The sequence below is a fragment of the Archocentrus centrarchus genome, chromosome 11 (assembly GCF_007364275.1).
Source record: "Archocentrus centrarchus isolate MPI-CPG fArcCen1 chromosome 11, fArcCen1, whole genome shotgun sequence".
NCBI classification, from domain to species: domain Eukaryota; kingdom Metazoa; phylum Chordata; class Actinopteri; order Cichliformes; family Cichlidae; genus Archocentrus; species Archocentrus centrarchus.
This window is the reverse complement of record NC_044356.1, coordinates 35,457,470-35,481,172: the sequence shown is the minus strand read 5'-3', so window position 1 is coordinate 35,481,172 and position 23,703 is coordinate 35,457,470. Positions and strand designations below refer to the sequence as shown.

Genomic DNA, 23,703 nt, shown 5'->3' with positions numbered 1-23,703 from the left:
CGGATTTTCACTTATCGTGGGCGGTCCTGGAACGTAACACCCGCGATAAGTGAGGGATTACTGTAGCAAGCTTGGAAGAGCCCTCTATAGCTGACTAGTGATATCATGCTGTGGCTTGTTACTTAAGGAAATGTTAACGAGAATTTCATATCCATTCAAGCCTTGACAATAGTCAATGCTGAGAATACCACTCCTTTTTGAAATAACCAAGCCAGCATAAGAAGGGAGAGGAACTGTCAACCAGGAGACCTGTGTGCTAGACATCTTTTTATAAGGCTGAAAACCCCATTGCCAATGGATGTGCCAAAATAGAAGGAAGGGTCAAATAAAAGCTCCCTAACCACAGCCAACCAACACCATTCACTAACTAGTCTAAACCCTAATCTAAAGACATAGTTCTGCTAGGTATTTTTACAATGATTACACCAGATCTAAAAGGAAAGCAGAAATGTGCAATCCTCTGACAACCATGCAAATACTTTCAAAACATTGTCTTCATCCACGTTTATCAAATGAAATTGATGACAACCTAGTTGGTTTCCTAAGCTGTTTTCACACATGTACTACAGTCCTGAACATTTATAGATGTCACCCAATAGAGCTGCATATTAAAATTCATACACATGCCACTACTGGATCAAAAATTAACCAGTATTTTATCTGCTAGCTGCCTTGTACAGTTGTGGCTAGTGAATAGTGCAGTTGATAAGATGTGGATTTACCACATCTGAGTGGTTATCATGTGTGCTGCCTCTGGGCTCTATCCAGGCAGCTCCCTTGCCACATTTACAGCAGTGTGAAGCATTAGTAGTGAAGCTGACTATTTCCGTCTGTGTACTACATGTGAGAAAAGATAGCTGTGGAAAATATGTCAACCTGATTCTTCTGAAACTGTATGAATTACAGTACAAAAGGGATACATGGCTTATAAAACCTGTAGTGCAGCTGTACTCGCCACAAAGATGTGTTACATAATAAACAAATGTAATTTGCCAACCAAACAAAATGGGGACTAATCCTGTTTGTTTTCAATATAAACTAAATCTGACGCAACAAAAGCAGCTTAAGTTATCCATCTAAACAGCAAAAGTGTGTGGACTCCCAAATGGCTTTGAATATCCTGGACGAGCCCCCGATTCATCACAAACTGATAAATAAGGGCTAGTAAGGGAATGAATTAAAGCTGATATAAATACAATTCAGAATGTGTAAGTTAGATAATATCAGCAAAGCAAGCAGTGATAATGTTTCGTGTCACAGAAAAAAAAGGGATACTGATGTATCAGAAGACTATAAGGTGACGGATATCTCAACTTGTAGCTGGTGGCACATATGACATTTCAGTTTGCTACCTGTATCACCTACAGGATTGGGACATCTGTCAATACTTTTCTGAAGTTGCTTCCTAGTTTGTATAGTCCTGGCTCTTGACCAGTATATATTCTGTATGTTTTCTCTGAGTTAATCAGCAAAATAAAGCTGAGTTTTGAGTTCAGTCCTCTATTGGGGTCATATCCTGCCCACCACATAGCCTGCTCCTGACATTATTACAGTCAGTATGACACGAAAGAGGCTAATAACCCCATTTAAGCAGAGAATGAGACTGAGTGTGTGTGTTTAACTGACAAAGAAGTAAAGCTTTTTTTTGCACTTCAGCTTTATTGGCACTTTAAGGGATAATTCCAGATTTATTGTGAGAATCTGACAGTTCTTTAACCTGACCATGGTCTCTGGTCAAATCTAATGATTTGTTTGCTCTCTGTTAACAGTCATAGAAACTAAACCTGATCACCACTTTGCATCATTTCTAAAGTTGGAAATTATGTAGCAGCTGATTTGAGATCAAACTTTTGTTGCTTCTTTGGCCTCAGTTAATGTTAAATTTTCAGTTGCTAAATGAATGACTTCCAGGGGGCATGAAATTTAGTCCGGATTACAGACTACAAGCATATCAAACAACCATCTGGCTTGGAAAAAGAAGTAAAAGAGTTCCAAACTAATTCTATTTTATAAAGTATGCAAATACAATCCTTGAGTAGATACATTTCTTAAACATGGAAGATTCTTTTATTAGACATCACCTGACAAAATGTAGCATATTAAGATTTGTAAGTAAAAAAGTTTTTTCAACACAAAAACAAAAGCCTAAAACTTCATGTAACTAAATAAGTGAGAAAATAAGTTGATATATCTAAGGGGAAAATAAGAAGATATGAATAAAATACAAAAATAAAATGCTCCAGTTAAATGTAGACTGAAAGTGGTAGGAAGAATTATATACTGATGTGTGACTGGTAGGTGTGTGTAAGCATGCTCAGCAGGGAAGAGGAGGTGCTCTATGGACTCTGAGAAAAAGTCTCAGGCACAGAAAGCTAGCTTCATTTTGTAAATGGGACGCTGAGCATACTCTGCATGAACACTACATGATGATCATAAGTGTATGAAAACAAAGTAAGAGTCACACATTGCTGTAGAAGGAGCACAGTTCTGTATGTATGTGTGTGTGTTCTCCTGCTTTGGATGCTTTAATGTGCTTCATAAGGCTGTCTTAAACCTGTCTATCTCACACTCATCTGTAGAAATTACAAATTCTACCCTTGAAATTAAAAATATCAACATTTCATTATTGTTCAAAATACACCTCTGGTTACTAATCTAAAGTTAAAAGCTGGCTGTCTACAAACTTTGGGAGGCTAGTAGAATGTTACATATGCTAGAGTCTGAACAGAAAAAGCAGACTGAAGGTGGAGCCAGAGAGATGATATGTTTTGTCCTCTCGCTCAGGGTTAGTTTGGAATCTCCTGCTCTGCTGTTTCCTCTTTAAGAGGCTCATCTTCCTCCAGCTGCTCTTCCTCTTCCTCCTGCAAAGATACAGCACACATTTAGAAACACAACGTATACACAAGAACCACTATAGCTCTTCCAGTTTGTCCTGTCACCAAAGCATATGCACGCTGAATGCTGCCAAAAAGATTCTATACCTGGACAGTTTTATTTAAATAAAGGTTAAAAAAATGCAATGAAGAGGGAACAACTTAGTAAGCACATACAGTAAACATTGCCTAAATCGGATTGAAATGGCCAATGGAATTTCATCCGACTTGTAAAAAATTTGTCTTATGTGTAAGTCGGATAAAATCTGATTCTTCAAAAATCGGACAGTTTCGGGTCTAATATCAAATTTTGTGGCAATGGTTTTCATCCCTGGATTTGCTTTTGCAAATTTTATAATCGCGTATTTCTGCTCCTAAGTGTGAGTTTGTAGCTCAAGCTCGATTCCTGCGCTTGCCGTGATCGTCTCCAGTGAAATGAACTGATTCGCCCGGTACAGCCGATCAAGATGTCACGTGAGTGTCTAGCCACTCAAGCGATCTCCAGGCATTGTTAGTGAGTGTAGCTGTGCATGAATGAGCTGATGCATGGAGTTTGCATAGACTGTACATATTGGAAGTTGGTGTGGTGGGAGCTGAGGAGGGTTTTAGCGCTAAACTCATCCAATTTATGCGATCACATTTATTGGATATGTATTACAACGGGACCCAATTTTTCATCTGAGGTAGGCAAAAATCTGACTTGTATGATCCAACTTAGGAGATGATTTTTACTGGAATTAACATTAGGAACAATTGACCTGAAGAAGCCATCCGACTAGAACGAAAATCCGATTTGTGCGACTCTGACTTAGGCTACTTTTACTGTAAGATAAGATAAGATAAAACTTTAATGATCCCACGACGGGGAAATTTGCGCATTACAGCAGCTCAGTACAGAAAAATCAAGTAATAGGAGCTAGTAATGGGAGATGACCCGTGTCTGCCACCAACTGCAGAAATATACAGTATAAATAAACTCAATTTAACTGCCATTCAGCTCCTTGGTACACAAAGCAAGAGTACCAAGTGGTTATAAAATCATCTGGCATTAAAGTTCAGGGAACAAATAAGAAAATAATTTTCTGTTCAGTATACTTCTATTCAGACTGACCAGAGCCAGATTTTTGGACATTCAAGTAAAATACCACAGCATAGAGTTTGGATAGACTCATTCAAGGTTTTTTTTTCTTTTTTTTTCTATCAGAGTTTAACCCTTTAATACTGAACCTGTTGCCAGTGACAGAACGTACTTCAAAAGTGCTGCTGTTCGCCAAATTCTGGCAACAATTTCCACAATAGCCCTATATTGGCTGTGAAGCGCAATTTTAAGCTTCCTGAAACCGTTCAGGAAACATCTTCAACTCTGCCACCTTCAGAACACAATGTCATCGCATAATCCATCAACACTCTTGTCCAAACTCATCTGTCAATCACCATCACAAACAAGAAGGGGCTCAGAACTGATCCTTGATGTAACACCACCCTCATCTAAAGCCTGTCACTCCTAAAACCCCACACCTCGCTGCTGGCTCAGGTGGCAAATCCAGAAAAAAATAGAGAAGAGTTCAGGCCTATTCAGTTGCTGCTCTGAAACAAAAACTGGCAAAAACTGTCCCTTCTCATCAGGGACCTCTTCTACACTGGACACTTTCAAAATCCATTAGAAAACCAATTTTTATTCTTTGGCATTTAAATCAGAATGAGTTCCAAGTATTTTTTGTGTGTGTTGTTTTACTCAGGTTTTCTGTCATTTTACAGATGCACTCAGAATTGCTGTTCCCAGCCAGCTGGCAGCCACTGGAAGACACACTGCACTTTTATCAATTATAAAATGATTTTAAAAGCTACCTACTAAAAGTACCTTATAATGTGTCATTGGCATTCATTTGAACACCCATCGCCTCTGTGATGTCCTGCTTCTGCTGCTTGGTGTCAAACCTGATTGGCATGACAGTATTGTCCCAACTGTCTTTCCACCATCACACAGGTGTGCCTTCTCATAAATGTGTACTGAAGATAAACTGATTGATACATATGAATCCTGCTTTGTGGAATACAGATCTTTTTTTTTTTTTAAGCCACTTAAAAATGAACTATAAATTACTCAAAAAGGCACTTAACAATGGGTTTTATAGAGTGATGCACAATTTGGAAATTTTTCTTCCAATTATCATCGATATGTATGGAGCAGATCAGGAGAGAGGTGCAACAGTGACCATCTACAGCTGTTTGTAAAACACAGTGCAACCTCTGTCATGGTTTGGGGCTGCATTTCAGTCAGTGGTGCTGAAATCTTATCAAAACTCATTTATCAGCACAGAAAAGTCCCAAACGTGCTGGCAATGCAGTAAAAGTATGCCTGGGTAGAAAAGCACACAACGGAACACTATCAGTCATGGATTGGCCTCCCCAAAGCCCATATTTCAACATTACTGAAGCAGTGTGGGCTCACCCTGACACTGCATGCAACAAAACGCAGTCAACATTCAAAACTTTGAATGACCTCCAAGAAGCCTGGAGAACTGTTCCTGAAGCTGACCAACTAGCACTAAAACAGGAAAAACAAAAATCTCTCATTTTATCGTGGTCCTACAGTCAAAGGGAATACAAACTGGATTGTTTTTCCTGTTTTTACTAACTGTTGTTATAAATACTTTCTGTCGATTGCTCCGAAGATGACAGTGTATTCTAGCAGAGGGCCACGGTGGGGGGTGGCAGAGAAGAAGAGCTCCTAACCATCCACAAGAAGAATCGTCTGTAATGCTAATGATAGTCTGGGCTCTCTTACTTGTCTGCAAAGGTAGTTTTTGCTCTTAAAATTATTCTAGTCATTTACCAGAGATACACAGTATTAATTTTTTTTTTATCCAAAGGTGCAGACACTTTCTTTTTAGTGCTGCTTTCAGAGCTTGCGATTTTAATTTACACAAAAAGACAAAGTGGTTTGTGGCAGGCAGTCTACTACATTATAAAATTATGCAGTCCATAAATTATTTGTAAAACTGGTGATAGAACATCTATGTAACCCTTTATAAATCATGTAGTGATTAGTGTGCTTATTTATTTATTCATTGTCAGTTTTAAGAAAGCCCTGATAGTTATCAGGAGCCTCCTGCATCTTAAGCCACACTCACTTGCTCTCACACACACACACACACACACACACACACACACACACACACACACACACACACACACACACACACACACACACACACACACACACACACACACACACACACATTAAAAAATACTACTGTGGTTTGGGCTTGAATTTCCGTGTTTGTGGGGCTGGGAAAGCTGTTTTAAAGTGCAAAAACCAGATTGAACACTAATGCCCTATTAACTCTCTCCTACCTGTCAGCATGCAGTTTTTGCACCTATAAATAAATACTGCAGCATTCGGCTGGACACTTTTGTGGAACATGTGCCTGTTGTTGTTTTTTGTTCACTTTCACAGCAGCATGACTGCGATCGACGCCGCTGTGACTGTTAATTTGGAAAGTAGGTGTTGTCCCAAAAAGTGATCATCTGCCATTAAGTGATTCCAATGTTTCTATGTGCTTTTATGTATTATGTCTTTGCCAATATTGGTAAACAGAGTGTAGTCAGCATGATTTATGAAAGGCTTATATATCAAATGAAGAAATAACCTGTTTTGCAAGAATCTTTAGGAGTCTGTGTTATTGCACCTACATTATAATCAATCCAGTGCTTTTTGGCCACTTCAAATATCTTTATAGAACCGTGATGTTATATTTGTTGCAATCTTTGCAGCCCTCTTAGCCAGATTTCTGTTTAAAAAGACATTTTTAATGTAAATGACAGTTTTTACCTTTAGAAAAAAAGAATATTTAAAAGTCACTGCCAAAAACTGATTACAGCTTCTACCTTGTGACAGAAATGTTGTTTCTCAAAATGACTTGATACCATTCATGAGAGATATGCTTGATATATGTTTCACAGATTATAGGTCAACAAGTTATTTACAGCCATTTAAATACAAGCAATTTTTTTCTGGTAAATACTGGAAATCACTTTTTGGCAGACAGTAACTTTTTGGCACAACACCGTAGATGTAAAAGCCAAATATTTGGGTCCCTCCCCTAAAGTAGCTTTTCACTGAGTCTTCACCCTAAATGTTTTGAACACATATTACATATATGTGTAATATAATATGTACACATATATACAGTGTAGCAGGCTGTAAATGAATGCACTTCCATTATCACTGCTCCTCCTGGTGGATACACAAGACATACACAAGATACACAAGACATTACATCAGTTTTCCTAAATGCTGCTTAGGGGCGTTATCAATTGTGGTTGCATTGCCCACGTCACACGTGGGGGATCTCATTTCAGCCAAGGACCGGCCACCAGTCGGCATTTAGCTGAATCTGAGCAGAAAATATAACCCTGTACATTTAATTCATGCTACTACTTCTATTAGGCCCTTTTTCCACTGAAGGGGGGCCGGTGCCAGTATTTGTACTGTTCAGCGGTTTTTCCACTGTGAACGTACTCGGTGCTCGGCTGAAAAATGGGTTCAGCTGGGGCCCTGCAAGCTTGCTGGTCTCAAACCAAGAACGCGTAAGGAAAGCGGCAGAAGAGCATGACTCTGCCATCTCAACATAAAGTTTTCCACTGCTATTTCACTGCATGGTGTGTATTACATGAGAAAAGCGCCTCAGCTGTGGAAACGTAGCATTAATAGTCACATCATTCATAAACACTAGTGATTCAGTTTCCACTGGCAGACATATACATGCCATAACATTGTCTTGATCATGTTTGACAGATGGGGAGCTGTTTCTCTCTGTAAATTACAAGTTAATCTTTGATTCATGTAACCAAAGATTTTTTTTTTTTTCAGAACTGGGCTGAGTCTTAGATGTTTTCTGGCCTTGAGATTAGTGCATTCCATCTTTGTAAGAATGTACTAGATTGTGGATTCAGCCACTCCTAAAATTCTTGTTATCTCCCTGACATGTGGTGGTGTGCATAGGGAAAAAGTACCAAAAAGTGTTTCACTGACCAAATATTTAATGACCTTCAGGTCTGGATTACTTGTAGTTTTCAATTTCTAATTTCTATTGTATTTGGATCTAAAAATCTCAGATGCATATTGTCTGGATGGCAGTCCCTCAACCACATCAAAGTATCAACTTTCTCCCATATTTCCTTTTCTTCTTTGGCTCCCAGTTAAATCAAAAATTTAATTCAAAATCCTCCTCCTCACATACAAATTCTTGCATAATCCAGGCCCATAGTATCTTAAAGATGCCGTAGTGTCATAATATCGCAACAGAGAATTATACTCTCAGACTGCAGGCTTATTTGTGGTTCCAAAAATGGAATATGCATTCAGCTATCTGCAATAGCTGTGTGATGTTGTGTGATCATGTCAATATGGACCAAAGTCTGAGGAATACTTCCAGCACCTGGTTGAATCTATATCACATAGAATTTATTCAATTTCAATTTCAATTCAATTTTATTTATATAGCACCAAATCACAACAAACTGTCGCCTCAAGGCGCTTTATATTGTGGGTAAAGACCCTACAATAATACAGAGAAAACCCAACAGTCCAAACGACCCCCTATGAGCAGGAAAAACTCCCTTTTAACAGGAAGAAACCTCCAGCAGAACCAGGCTCAGGGAGGGGGGGTCATCTGCCGTGACCGGTTGGGCTGAGGGAAGAGAGACAGGACAAAAGACATGCTGTGGAAGAGAGCCAGAGATTAATAATAACTAATGATTAAATACAGAGTGAAATATAAAAAGAATAAATAAGGAGATTGAAAAGAAACAGTGCATTATGTGAACCCCCCAGCAGCCTAGGCCTATAGCAGCATAACTAAGGGAGGGTTCAGGGTCACCTGATCCAGCCCTAACTATAAGCTTTATCATAAAGGAAAGTTTTAAGCCTAATCTTAAAAATAGAGAGGGTGTCTGTCTCCTGAATCCAAACTGGAAGCTGGTTCCACAGAAGAGGCGCCTGAAAGCTGAAGGCTCTGCCTCCCATTCTACTCTTAAGTATCCTAGGAACCACAAGTAAGCCAGCAGTCTGAGAGAGAAGTGCTCTGTTGGGGTGATATGGGACTATGAGGTCTTTGAGATAAGATGGTGCCTGATTATTCAAGACCTTGTATGTGAGGAGAAGGATTTTAAATTCTATTCTAGATTTAACAGGGAGCCAATGAAGAGAAGCCAATATGGGAGAAATCTGCTCTCTCTTTCTAGTCCCTGTCAGTACTCTAGCTGCAGCATTTTGGATCAGCTGAAGGCTTTTCAGGGAGCTTTTAGGACAGCCTGATAATAATGAATTACAATAGTCCAGCCTAGAAGTAATAAATGCATGAATGAGCTTTTCAGCATCACTCTGAGAAAGGATGTTTCTAATTTTAGAAATATTGCGCAAATGCAAAAAACCGTTCCTACATATTTGTTTAATATGTGCATTGAAGGACATATCCTGGTCAAAAATGACTCCAAGATTTCTCACAGTGTTACTGGAGGCCAAGGTGATCAGCTGTAGTCTCATCGGACCGTGTGCCTGGCAGGTGGCTGGGGGTGGGCCAGGGGGGGGATTCAGGTGATGGCTCTTGGACTTGGGGACTGTGGCTGCCATTTTGTGATGTCTGCGTCCAGGCCCTGGTTGGAGGTGGTGGGGGCTTGGGTGGATGCTCTTATGGTCTTGGGATGTGGGAGCTGGGGTGCCCGTGGTGGTGGGTGCTGGCCTCGGGCCGTGTGGTCAGCCTCCTCTGCAGAGGTTGGGGTGCAGGGTCTGGGGCCCTCGCTCCCAGGGTTACCTGCTTCCTGATGGGGTCCCTTCCTGCACCGGAGGGTCTTCGCCTCCTTGGGCACACCACCATGTAGGGTGGGTTGGGTTGGTCTACGTTGGAATGTCTGGTTGGTATTCCGGGATTCTGGGGTGCCCACTGATCCTGTGAGAGGGTGGGGTGTTCAAATGAGGCAGTGACCATTTCCCACAAGGGGCCAGGTGGTCCTGGACTCAGGATCACTGTGTATGGGTATGGGTATTGGTGTGATGTTTGTTGTTATCTTCTCTGTGTGTGTGTGTGTGTGTGTGTGTGTGTGTGTGTGTGTGTGTCGTGTGTCCACTTAGGCACTGGACCTGCCTTCCCTGCCCTGCGGTTAGGTGAACCGGGGTGCTCAATGAGCCAGTTGTTAGCTGGCTCTCTCCCTCTGGGGGTAGTCTTCTACCTCTCGGTCATATGTATCAAAAAACACATCACAAACACATGTGGGGGGGGGGGGGGGGGGGGGGGGGGGGGGGGGGGGGGGGGACTAGTACTGCAGTGAGAAGGACCACTTCCTTGGCTCTGCTCACTGGCCTGCATGATGTCCCGTCCCTCCTTTATTTATATATATATATTAGGGGTGGGACTCGATTAAAAAAATTAATCGAATTAATTAGAAGCTTTGTAATTAATTAATCGAAATTAATTGCATTTTAATCGCATTTCAATATTTAACATGAGAAATATTAATTTAAGTTTGGTTGATGAATAAATCAATATACATAAGCTTAAACTTCAAAATTTTGTTTATTTTCCCACCAGTCTGCTACACAGACCAATGAAGGGTGGAAGTGCTCCTGTGATAAGCAAACACCTGAAATTAAAGTTAAGCATCATAACTGGATAGTTTTATTCAACATTAATGTCTCACTTGTTATAGTTGGAAATTAATCATTCTCTCAGCTGTATTCCTTGATGTTGAAATGTGTTACGCTTGTTTTAACAGCTTATTTTGAATTAAAGACTTAAAATTAAACCACAAAAAGGAGAAAAAGTTGGTTCTCAGTTTAACAGCTGCTTTTACACAGCTGTGCTTCACACTCACGGTTGCTAGGCGACATGAGCTACGCAGAGGTGACGGCAGCTGATATGAAGGCTAGCCGCTCACTTCCGGCCTTTGTGGTGTTCGTGGGCTGCGAAAGACGTCGGCAGGTGTTACACCAAATTCTGCGACCCATCATATTCGGCGACCACAGGGGGCGATAGCGTACATCCCTCTGCATGTACGTGCTGAATACGAGCGAGAAGGACACTATTTACGATTAATAAGATTTTCTGCCACCCAGCTCAGCTCTCATTCAGCACGTACATGCAGAGGGATGTACGCTATCGCCCCCTGTGGTCGCCGAATATGATGGGTCGCAGAATTTGGTGTAACACCTGGTCCTTCGCAGGATGCGGCCCCTAATTTGGACATTGTGCGTCGATATAATCTGTATGCCGGGAACTCGCGCACTGAGAAACGTTCCACGGTGCAAAGTGCGATTAAAATGCGTTAAAATTTTTAACGCGTTAATTTCCCTGTAATTAATTAATCGAAATTAACGCGTTAAAGTCCCACCCCTAATATATATATATATATATATATATATATATATATATATATATATATATATATATATATATATATATAAAGTCTGGCCCCTTATTTATTCTGTTTTCTTCTCTCTTTTTTCTCACCTCTCTCTTCTTTTTCTCACTCTTTCCTTCCTGCCTGTCAGACCTGGCAGTCATATTTTGTGGACAATAAACAAAATGAATGAATAAATGAAAGAAATGATGAACACTAACAACAGTAGCCTATAGAGAACTTATAGAGCTCTTCTTGTAAAAGCAAACATGTTTGGTACAATAATGCATTCAGATCATGATTTCGTTTGTGAAAACTGCCAGACATTACAGACTATTAAAACGGGGAAAAAAGAAAATGATCTTTGTAAGTTCATAATCGCAGCTGGATTTGATTTTTCAGTAGGTTTAGGAGGGCCAAAGGTGGTGCTTTATTAGCTTAAGTCGACAAACAAAATGATCTGGTGTTTGGACTGAGATGATCCTATTCAATTGTTCCAGCAATTCATTTCTTCTCATTCTTTTTTGCTACGTCACTGTTTTGTTTCAATAATACCCTCAATGTTGTTTAATACAAAAACACAGAAAGTGACTCCACACTAAAAAGATAATGTTGATAATGTTATTAGTCATATATCATTACATTTTTCATGCACATCTCAAATTGAACTTGTTTGTAATTTAATGTTGCTTTATAGTTATAAAGTCTTAAAGTCATACAAGTTGGGTCTTAATTTTAAAGTAAGTGCATGGAAATCGTGCTGTTTGCATCAACACTGGAGCCTCTAAGCGGTAGCAGTGTAACGATAAAGAAGACTTGTGCCTCTTCCTGTCTTAGATCTTTGAGATGTTGAGTGGGTAGACAAACACCTGTCTTAGCATTGATCTCAAAACGTCCTTCATTGGTCTAATGTTGACTTCTGACAGTTGCAACCCCCATTTTTTTTCATCACATAATATGATAATGAAGACTGAAATATAACAGTCAGAAAAGCTAGGGATGAAGATGAGCTGAATCAGTGCATTCTACTGTAAATAAATCAGAGTGGTGGATGTCCAGAGCCATTTTCAGCAGGTGCTAAGGCATGTACAGAAACAGTAAATTAGGACTAGTGTTAATTCAAAAGGTGGCCCATAAATCAGCTCTTACCAACAAGTTTGCCAGTGCCTCTGGAACAGTACTGATACTTTTTCCAAAACTGGATAATTTGTGGTGCAAATCCATGTGGTTGCTATACAGTAAATCTATCTTCAGGATAACACCTCATGAACTCCATTGTATACATTTATGCTATCCATAAAATCTCCCTGACAAGCCTGTCAATTTTCTAATTATGTGTGGTGACATCCATTATCAGACAGCCAGTCAGTTTCTAAATGGAAAAGTTAGCATGTGCTGGCTCGATCATGCTAACTATCGCATGAAGTCAGACGTGCTATCCATGCCACTTTCTACACTCATTTAGTGTGTGTCCCCGTGGAGGCGGTGATACCAGTCTTACTGCCCTCTCAGGACTGTCACAGGATTTCTCATGTGCGTTTTATCCTACCCTGTCCAACCTGCCTGTCACCTATCACTCCCGTCTCCACCTGAGAGAACACAGACAGGTGTCACTGCTGGTATTATCCTGCTGTCACCTGCCCCTGTCTGAGAAGGAGGGAAGTCGCAGTAAGAAACTCAGGCCAAATCATCCATTTCTCTGAATTTCATTAAAACCTGTGTGTGTGTTTATATATATATATATATATATATATATACAAAAAGAGAGAGAGAGAGAGTCTTTCAGTCTTTCAGGAGTTTCAGGTGAGTCTATAAATTCTTGCACTGTTATTTCCAGGTCTTCTGCCTTCTCCGGGATGCCTGAAAACACTAAGATGGCGTTCATGCTGTGGGCTTGAAGCTCAATAGCAGTGTTTTTTAATTTTAGTATTTTCTTCTGAGAGTCAGGTCATTCCCTCAGTGACAAATTTCACCGACCGTTTCAGGACCGCACTTTTTGCAGTGAGTGTTTCCACCTGATGCTGGCTGTACTGCACTGACTCACACAAAGCCTGATACTCTTTGTGGAGGATTACCAGTAGGGCCAGGCATGTGTCAAAACTGGACTTTTGTTTTATTTATGGACTCCAAAATGTCCACCATATCACTGGTATGCATAGACGCTGCTTCAGGGGGGTCATCAGGCTGGCTTCTCTTGGTGGTCAGAGTGGTTTCACTGCTGGAGGGAGTTGGAGCCTTGTCTGGTTTCCCCATGACAACTCACACAAACTCTTCACCGTCCTACACAATTCTCAAGTTATTTGAAATATAGCCAAAAAATATTTTTTATTACCTTAAAGGCTGCGTAGAAGTAAACTAGTGGAGATAACTAATCACTGAAGTGTTTGCAATCGGCGTGCACTTAGTTGGGTTTCCTAATGGAATGGAACAGAGTGTCACTGTTGTAAAACATTTGATTGAGTTGTGCATTAATGAATATGTATGTGTTATTTCTTTTGTCAGGTTAGGTTACTAGCATAATATTAACTACAATTGGTTATAAATGTTAATACATGCCTCATTAATAGATTATTTACTGTACTCCTGATATTATGTTGTGAGATCATATTTGAGTTTTAGTGAAAGCAATTTCACATACACAGTGTTCAATGTAATGGAAGATTTAAAGAATTATTTCTGTCTTTCAGAAAACGAAACAGTATCACACATATGCATTTTCAGTGATGACTGCACAGTAGCAAGGACCAGCTGTATAAAAGGGAATAATCAATGTTGGGAATGTGGGAGAGGACAGTCACCAGAAAACTACTTTTTAAAGAAGTCCTGTGCTATGTGTGGTGAACAACAAGTGTTCATAATACATGATGTAGCCATGTGTATCATGACTGTAAATAGAATAGCTTTGTCATGTCAGTGTGGACGAGCACTGACAACCAGCAGTTGGTCCCCTCAATTTTAACAGCAACCTAAACTCCTCATACATTCACATACACAAATACATGCACCCATCAGATCAATGACAAGTTGGGGGAGGGGTTGGGGTGGGCGGGTCATCCTGCACCCCTATTTCCTACAACTCGACTGGGGTGGGAGTTGGATGGTACTTCTGCGGGGTGTTGGGCGGTTCTCGGGTGCCTGGGGCCCCACCACCGGCCTGTGCGGAGGGCGGGCTTCTTGGAGGCTGGCTTCCCGTTGCCTCAGGTTCTCTGGGGATCTTGCCCCTTGGCTACAGTGTTAATTTCGTTGACGAAATATTTTCGTCATAGTTTTCGTCAACAACCCTTTTCTTCATGACGATAACGAGACGATAACTAAAAAAAAACTATCTAAAAGGATAAAAACGATAACGGAATTAATTGACACTTTGGTCAACGAATGAAAACGAGACGAAAATGATTGGCGGGGACGAAATCCAATCAGAACTTATTTAATTTTTTTGAAAAGGCGGGAAAAGTTAGAAAAACCTCCAATCAGAACTGATTTAATTTTGTGACAGTGCGGGAGCAGTTAGGAAAACATCCAATCAGAACTGATTTAATTTTGTGACAGGGCGGGGCAAATTAGGAAAACATCCAATCAGAACTGATTTAATTTTGTGACAGGGCGGGGCAAATTAGGAAAACATCCAATCAGAACTGATTTAATTTTGTGACAGTGCGGGAGCAGTTAGGAAAACATCCAATCAAACGCTCCCTCTCCCTCCTGCTGGGGTGGGCATGTGGTTGTCTTTGGAACGTGTGACCATGGATCTTTAATTTTTTTTGGTGGGCTGCGGGAGGCCCGGGTCTACTGGGCAGCCAGAAGCCCGCCAGAAGCCAGAGGCATTGCTGTAGTTTTCTGCCCTCATTAGTAAATACATTTTGTGACAGAGACACAGACATTCACACTGGGATACAAGCATCATGTTAGCCCACCTACTGAACCCACGATGAGGTATGTGTACTGAGTACTTGCAAGTCAGTATGACCAACTACGTTAAATCATACCCCTTACAAGATGTACTTTTTGGTTCAGGCACTTGGGAAGAAAGAAAGAGGCAGGGATGACCCAGTTACTGATGAGCTCCACTCCATGTGGTTAGCATGGGAAAGTAAGTTGTCACATTTCTAAAACATCAACCTGCCAAGGTGTTACCCTTCTGGTGTTCCTGCTGGAGCCCCTGTTGACTTACATATCTCCTCTGATGCTTTGGAGAGAGCCTATGGCACTGTTGCCTACTTGAATAGAGGATGACAATGACATAGTTCAAGTAGCATTTATGATGGCCCAATCTCCTGGGACACCAAAAAAGCAGCTCTCAAAACCCCACGTAGTGCTATGTGCTGCCCTGGCAAGAACACAGTTTAGCCAAGGTCCTGTATACAGAACTAACCCTAAGGGTTGTTTGCGTAAAACAATCCTGTGGGCTGATTCCACTTCTGCCCTTGATTGGATCCGTCAGCATCCCAGCAATATCAAGTGTTTGTGGGGACATGAATAGTAGAGATTCAAGAGTTTGTTAGAGACATGTTCCCTTTGAAAACAATCCTAGCAATAAAATCACCCATGTAAAATTTTTAACGGATTGAGCTAATTTTAACCACTGGACATGCAGCCCAACATTCCTCCATCAGCCTCCAGCTAACTGACCTGCAGAGACCTACAAAACTATCTTCTGTAGCAGTATCTCAACAAGCAGGCCCCTGGTGCCAGATCTAACCTAGTTCAAGTCATGATCTCATCTGGTACATGCTATATATCAGTCACTCAACAGGGCAGCTGCTCCACCCATGACTGCTTTCAGCAGAATAGAGACAGAGATTGCCCTTCTGAAGAAATTATAGCTACAGTGGAGATGGATAAACCAGTCAGCCCTGACAACTGCTTGTTCTGACTTTTGCACATGTTTGACAGTGTCATAGAATTGATCAGGGCTGTGACTGTGAAAGGCAGAAAATTTGAATGAGAACGGCATCCACCCCATAGTTCTTGCACCAGATAATCCTGTCACAAAGCTGTTAGTGCAGGACTTTGATAAGTCTGTGCTTCATCCAAGTCCCAACTGTAAATTTGCAGAATTAAGAACATACTGGATACCTCATGGTTGGCAAGTCATCGAGAAACATCATGACTATAGAGTGTCATAAATGCAACAAACCTCTCCCTCCCTAGATGGCAGATCTACCTGCTACATTAACCATCCATCATACTGGTCTATTGGAGTTGACTGCTTTGGCCCATACAAAATAAAAATAAGCCACAGACATGAGAAAAGGTGAGATGTTACTGGAGATACAGCCAAGTACTGGCTGACCATTTCTGGGTTCAATTTACTTGGAACTATTTACCTAATCTTCAGTTTAGTTCAAAATGGCACCTCTCTACACCAAACCTCACCACAGACCAAGTGGTGTATTTGTCCTGTGCCAAAAATGCCAGGGGACAAAAAAGTTGTTTATTGTATCCAGCAGGGACATTTGTATCCCTGCTCTGACTTGTCCTTGGGAGGTCTAGACATGATAATCATGTGGACCCAAAAGACCACTGCATCACTGGACATATGCTCGGCGCATTCAGTGTTCCTAATGGAGTGGTTGCAGAGTGTAACAGTTGCAAGTGATTTGTGCGCTAATGAATATGTACATGTTATTTCTTTTGTCAAGCATGATAGTAGTTACAAATGGTTATAAATGTTAATATATGCCTCAATAGATTTACCGTAATCCTGATATTATATTGGTAAGATTATGTTTGATTGTTACTTTAATAGTAGCATACATACTCTCCTGTGATAATTATATCCAGCTTTATTAAGCATAAGCAAAGGTACTGTCCTGTCCTCTATAACTGTTGCTAGTTTTGCCATCTTTGTACCATACCATTAGCAACCTTGTAAGCTGCGCGCTGTGGATGCCATTTTGTAGTCTACAGAGACCTCTTGTGGACTTTTTGAGATATTCCTTGTGCCAAGTGTGCTTTCCCAGAAGGAGGTGATGTTATTGTTATTATAGATTAACTGATTTTTAGGCTTGTTTCTGTCTTACAGAAAACTACACACACTATCACACACACCCACTTCCAGCCATGACGGCACAGAATTTGGATTAATACTGGAAAGCAATTTCACGTACACAATGTTCAATGCAATTGTGTCACATGTCATTTGATATGTATTCAGAACTGCAGTACATTAAAAGTGCAGCTAAAGCTTCAGAGAAAGAGGACAGAGTGAACTCCACCTGTTCTCTCACTGGATTGCAGACTGGGGCATAAAGCTATGTTTTACATCAATGGCTCGGGGAGAGATGTTTGCTTTGTGGGAGGCTGAACAGCAGCACCCCCCCCCCCCCACAAAAAAAGGGCCAGCAGGAGCTGATGGGCTCTGGCATTGTGGAATACCTCCGTGGCTCTGGGGAGACAAAGGAAAGGAGGAAGGAGGGCAGGAGAGTTTTCCCACTCATTTTCCACAGCCCTCTGGCACTAACACAAACATATATGATAATGAGATGCCACATTTTTCATTCACATGGAGCTTTGCATTTTAAAGGGCAGGAGCAGAGCGTCATCTTAGTCCTGTAATGTGCAAAGAGGAGGAGGACAGCTGAGACTGAGCCCTAGGTGGCAACAGAGACCGTTCAAGCTCTAACACTGCTCAGCAATGCATCCCTGCTGCTTGCACCATCAACCGCACCATCCAGTACACACACACACACACACACACACACACACACACACACACACACACACACACACACACACACACACACACACACACACACACAGAAAGAGATCCTGTAATTGCACACTCTGTGCAATCAACCTCATAAACCTAGAACAAGGCTAAGCATTAGGTATTAAGAGTCTTACCAAAAATTTTGGGTTAGTCCCAGTTTGTACTGGGTTTAATAACAATTGGTGTAAAGGTTTGTTGGGCAATTTAATTAATAATTTCAATTATCTAAGTGCTTACTCACAGTGAAATACTGTAAAGTGCACTGATATGACTGACATGGTGAACTGGTGCTACCTAAATGAACTGAATTCATGCTAACACTAATAAAGAGTTAAAAACACTTTTTTGTTAAACAACACTCAAAAAAGGGTTTGAGTGTTTTCATCACTGTTGTTTAAAGCACTCGTTTCAGTTGGTGTATTTACACTATATTGGCAAAAATATTCACTCGTCTGCCTTCACACACATGAACTTGAGTGACATCCCATTCTTAATCTATAGGGTTTAATATGATGTTATAACAGCTACAGCTCTTCTAAGAAGGCTTTCCACAAGGTTTAGGAGAGTGTTTATGGGAATTTTTGACCATTCAACCAGAAGCGCATTTGTAAGGTCAAACAATGATGTTGGAGAAGAAGGCCTGGCTTGCAGCCTCCACTCTAATTAATCCCAAAGGTGTTCTATTTGGTTGAGGTCAGGACTCTGTGCAGGCCAGTCAAGTTCTTCCACACCAAATTCACTTATCCCCGTCTTTATGGACCTTGCTTTTTGCACTGGCGTGCAGTCATGTTGGAACAGAAAGGGACCATCCCCAAACTGTTTCCACAAAGTTAGGAGCATGAAATTGTCCAAAATACTTTGGTATGCTGAAGCATTAAGAGTTCCTTTCACAAGAACTAAAGGGCTGAGCCCAACTCCTGAAAACAACCCCACTCCATAACCCCCATTCCACCAAGCTTTACACTTGGCACAATACAGTCAGACAAGTGCTGTTCTCCTGGCTACCGCCAAATCCAGACTTGTCCATCGGAACTGCCAGATGGAGAAGTGTGATTTGTCACTTCAGAGAAATTGTCTCTACTGCTCTAGAGTCCGGTGGCAGAGTGCTTTACACCACTGCAACTGATGCTTTGCATTGTGCTTGGTGATGTAAGGCTTGGATGCAGCTGCTTACCCGCAGAAACCCATTCCGTGAAGCTTTTTATGCACTCTTCTTAAGCTAATCTGAAGGCACACATGAAGGCTGGATGTCTGTAGCAATTGACCCAGCAGAAAGTTGGCGACCTCCACGCACTATGTTCCTCAGCATCCGCTAACCCTGCTCTGTCATTTTACGTGGCCTACCACTTTGCGGCTGAGTTGCTGTCATTCCCAATCACTTCCACTTTTTTATAATACTGCTAACAGTTGACAAGAATATTTAGTAGTGAGGAAATTTCACAAATGGACTTGTTGCACAGGTGGCATCCTATCACACTGGAATTCACTGAGCTCCTGAGAACGACCCATACTATTACAAATACTTGTAGAAGCAGTCTGCATGCCTAGGTGCTTTTTTTTTATACAACTGTGGCCATGGAAGTGATTGGAACACCTAATTTCAATGATTTGGATGAGTGAGTGAATACTTTTGACAGTATAGTGTAGTACAAAACTAATTCAAAGTGCTCAGTATTGTCCACTGAGCTGTGCATAGCCTTTTTTGAATTCCACACAAAACAATGAAATCATGTATTTTCTTCAGTGATATAACTTTCTAATTCATTTTTATGTAGTTAGTCATGTATGTAGTCTTACAAGCCTATACGGATAAAGCTGAGGCATGACACTAGCTGTATGTCTTCCATTGTGCTGTTTCTTTTATTGACATTATGAAGTCATTTTGAATGTAATGTTTTATATTGTTGCACAATACATTGTGGTATTTCCCCCTGCTCCTCTCTGATCTTATCTAAAAATGTAAAGACATTAATAAATTTCCCTGAACACACACGTACTACATTTGGTGGATGGAAGCACATTCTGGAGTTTGTGCTTGTGTGTGAGACCTGGTCTTGTTGCAGATTCAAGACATGACACAATTTCAGTGGGTCATAAACAGCAGCTTCATTAGCCTGTTCAGGCAGTGTGTTACTCACTAGATTTAACCGCCTCTGCCCCTGCACTCTTGTTCCCTAGAATCCACAAACGAGTCACCAGAGAGCACAATTAAATTTCATGACTGCACATATTTGCAATTCCCATTTCATTTATTACAAAGGGCGTTGTTTAGTGTCCTTCTACCCCCCCCAGGAAACAAATTTCCCTTTTAGCGAGGCAAACCTGAGATGAACTTACCAAGCAATGCCTAAATTAATCACATGTAAAATGCACAAGCAAGTTTGTCCTTTATCACCTCATCAGATAACTATAGCTGGCTCCTGGAAGAGGACATAGAGTTGGGGAAGGGAGAGCTGCTATCTTTCTGGTGCCAATGTAAAACTGAAAATCTGGCCATATATTTCTGATTTATTTCTCAACCCACACAATGGGTAAATAAAGTGGTGGAGGAGAGACTTCATACTGATTTGGTAAAACACTTTTATCAAGGTATTTTGATGAGTTCTAGATAGAACCATATATTTTTCACTACACAAATGGCAATTGACAAGATCTGGTTTGTGCCTAATAAATCCATGGAAACTCATTCATTATAATGGATTTAGTGATCAGTGCTTCATTAAGTAGAATGCATTGCTGGTTTGTGATGAAGGCTCCACGCAAAGCAAATGTTCATTTATTGAGTGATCTTTTTGGTTGTCATGGTGACAGTTAATGCTTAATCTACCAGGTGTTCAGTTGGGCTGACATCTAATGACTGAATGCCACAGAATATAAATTGTATCATTTTCATCCTCATCAAATAAGTCAGTGAGCGCTCATGTTCTATGGATTAGGCACAGTCATTGTGAAAGAGACCACTCCCGGCAGTATAGAAAGCATTGTAGGATAAAGGTGTACACTCAGAACAATTTGGTATTAATTTGCAGAAATACCTGAAACAAACTATGTCAAAAAAATGCCAGAGGCTTTCCCAGGCCAGCTGAGAGACATAATCTCTCCAGCGTGTCCTGGGTCACGTCCTCCCGGTAGAACATATTTGGAACACATCACCCAAGAGGCGCCCAGGAAGCATCCCAGTCAGATGCCAGAACCACCTAAACTGGCTCCTTTTTATGTGGAGGAGCAGCAGCTCTACTTTGAACCCCTCCCAAATGGCTGCACTCCTGACCCTATCTCTAAGGGAGAGGCCAGCCACCCTTTGGAGGAAGCTCATTTCTGCCGCTTGATCTCATTCTTTCGGGCACTACCCAAAGCTCATGACCATAGGTGAGGGTAGGGATGAAGATTGACCGGTAATTGACTGGTTCATAAACACACAGGAAAGGAATCCGACTTATTGCCGGCAATACGGACTAAGCGCTCGCCATGGCTGTACAAGGACTGACTGGCCCGCAACAACAAGCCAGACATCCCAAACTCCCGCAACATCCCCACAGGATACCCCAAGGGATGCGATCGATTGCCTTCTCCAAGTCCACAAAAGACATGTAAACTGGGTGGGCGAACTCCCATGCACACTTGAATGTCCTTGAGAGAATGAAGAGCTGGTCCAGCGTTCCGTGACCAGGATGAAAACCGCATTGTTCGTCTTGAATCCGAGATTCGACTAATGGACAAACCCTCCTTTCCAGCACCCTGGCATAGACTTTACATTATAGACCCCCAATGGTTGAAGCACACCCTCCAGTTGTGGGGATCACAACCCCGGTCTGCCAGTCCAGTGGCACTGCCCCAGCTCTCCACATGATGTTGCAGAGGCATGTCAACCAAGACAGCTCTACAGCATCCAGAGCCTTCGGGAACTCAGGGCAAATCACATCTACCCAGAGACCTTGCCATCAAGGAGTTGTTTAACCACCTCAGTGACCTCACCCCCAGGGATGGGCGAGTCATCCCCCTCATCCCCAGACTCTGAAGAGGCCACAGGTGACACAGAGGTCTGTGGGATTAAGGAGGTCCTTGACGTATTCCTTCCACCGCCTGACTATAACCTCAGTTGAAGTCAGCAGCGCCCCACCTGCAGACCATGTGAATAGAGCACCGCTTTCCCCTCCTGAGTCGCCTGATGAAAAAAGTCTTTTTCCGTGTTATTGTGTGTCAGGAAAAAAAAAGGACTATAGATATAAAGAGCATGCAAAACAATAGAATGTTAAATGAGAGCAGCGGGTTTATCGTCATTTTTGATTGAAGCCATGCTATGGCACAAGCTACTTTTCAGAGGGTGTTCTCTGATTTAAAAAAAAAAAAAAAGTGAATATAGGACCATATTTTTTCCTCATCACTAGGCTCCTCTTGATTTCAATAATATTCTGGGGGTTGGATGTGGCCCACGGTCCACCAGTTGACATTCGCTGGGTGTCAAAGAATCCACTGGTCCCACATCCTCTTCATGCGCTATAAAAGCGCTATATAAGAACTAGTCCATTTACTATTTCAGATGGTATATGTGCACGCATTTATGTTGTTTATTTTATATACCGTTCTATCTCTCTCACACACATAAAGTTTCTTATATTGTTTTTTTTTCTCTTTTTATATTTATTCTTCTTTAATATACATGGAAACTGTCATAACTATTACAAGGGCAACACTGGACCTGAGGACAGAATTTCGTTCCACTGCATGTAAACATGATGCGAATGACAAAGAATCCTTGAATATGGCTGAACAGAAAATATTCTAAAAGTATGAAAATTTGAGATGGAATTCAATTCAATTCCTAGCTGTATTGTACCTTCTTTTTTGATTCATGTTCATCAGCACAAGCTGGAGACGGAATGGCATCGCACTAAATTAGAAGATGCTCATTTAGCCTGGAAAAAGAGTTTGTTGCTCTATAAAAAAGCCCTCCGTAAAGCTAGGACATCTTACTACTCATCATTAATTGAAGAAAATAAGAACAACCCCAGGTTTGTTTTCAGCACTGTAGCCAGGCTGACAAAGAGTCAGAGCTCTGTAGAGCCGAGTATTCCTTTCACGTTAACTAGTAGTGACTTCATGGATTTCTTTACAAATAAAATTTTAGACAGAGAAAAAATTATTCATAACCATCTCAAAGATTTATCTTCATGTTCGGCTGCTTTCAGCACTGCTGGTATTTGTTTAGACTCTTTTGCTCCAGTTGATCTTTCAGAGTTAACTTCAATAGTTACTTCCTCCAAACCAGCAACATGTTTGTTAGATCCCATTCCTACTAGACTGTTCAAAGAAGTCTTTCCAATTATTGATGCTTCAATCTTAAAAATGATCAATCAGTCTTTATTAGTTGGCCATGTACCACAGACCTTCAAGGTGGCTGTAATTAAACCTCTGCTTAAAAAGCCATCACTTGACCCAGCTGTCTTAGCTAATTATAGGCCAATCTCCAACCTTCCTTTTCTCTCAAAGGTTCTTGAAAGAGTAGTTGTAAAACAGCTAACTGATCATCTGCAGAGGAACGGTTTATTTGAAGAGTTTCAGTCAGGTTTCAGAATTCATCACAGTACAGAAACAGCATTAGTGAAGGTTACAAATGATCTTCTTACAGCCTCTGACAGTGGACTCATCTCTGTTCTTGTCCTGTTGGACCTCAGTGCAGCTTTTGATACTGTTGACCATAACATTTTATTACAGAGA

The 23,703-nt window shown here is 41.1% G+C and overlaps 1 protein-coding gene across 2 annotated transcripts in view; it reads right to left on the bottom strand.

Annotated features, from left to right (window-relative positions):
• Positions 1-1,652: 1,652 nt before the first annotated feature.
• phf14 (PHD finger protein 14) overlaps positions 1,653-23,703 on the bottom strand; it is a 160,024-nt gene continuing 137,973 nt past the window's right edge. For both annotated transcript variants that reach the window (XM_030740638.1, XM_030740639.1), the window contains exon 18: positions 1,653-2,861. In XM_030740638.1, coding sequence (XP_030596498.1) covers positions 2,787-2,861 — 75 coding nt within the window. In that variant the 3' untranslated portion in view covers positions 1,653-2,786. The remainder of the gene's footprint in view (positions 2,862-23,703) is intronic.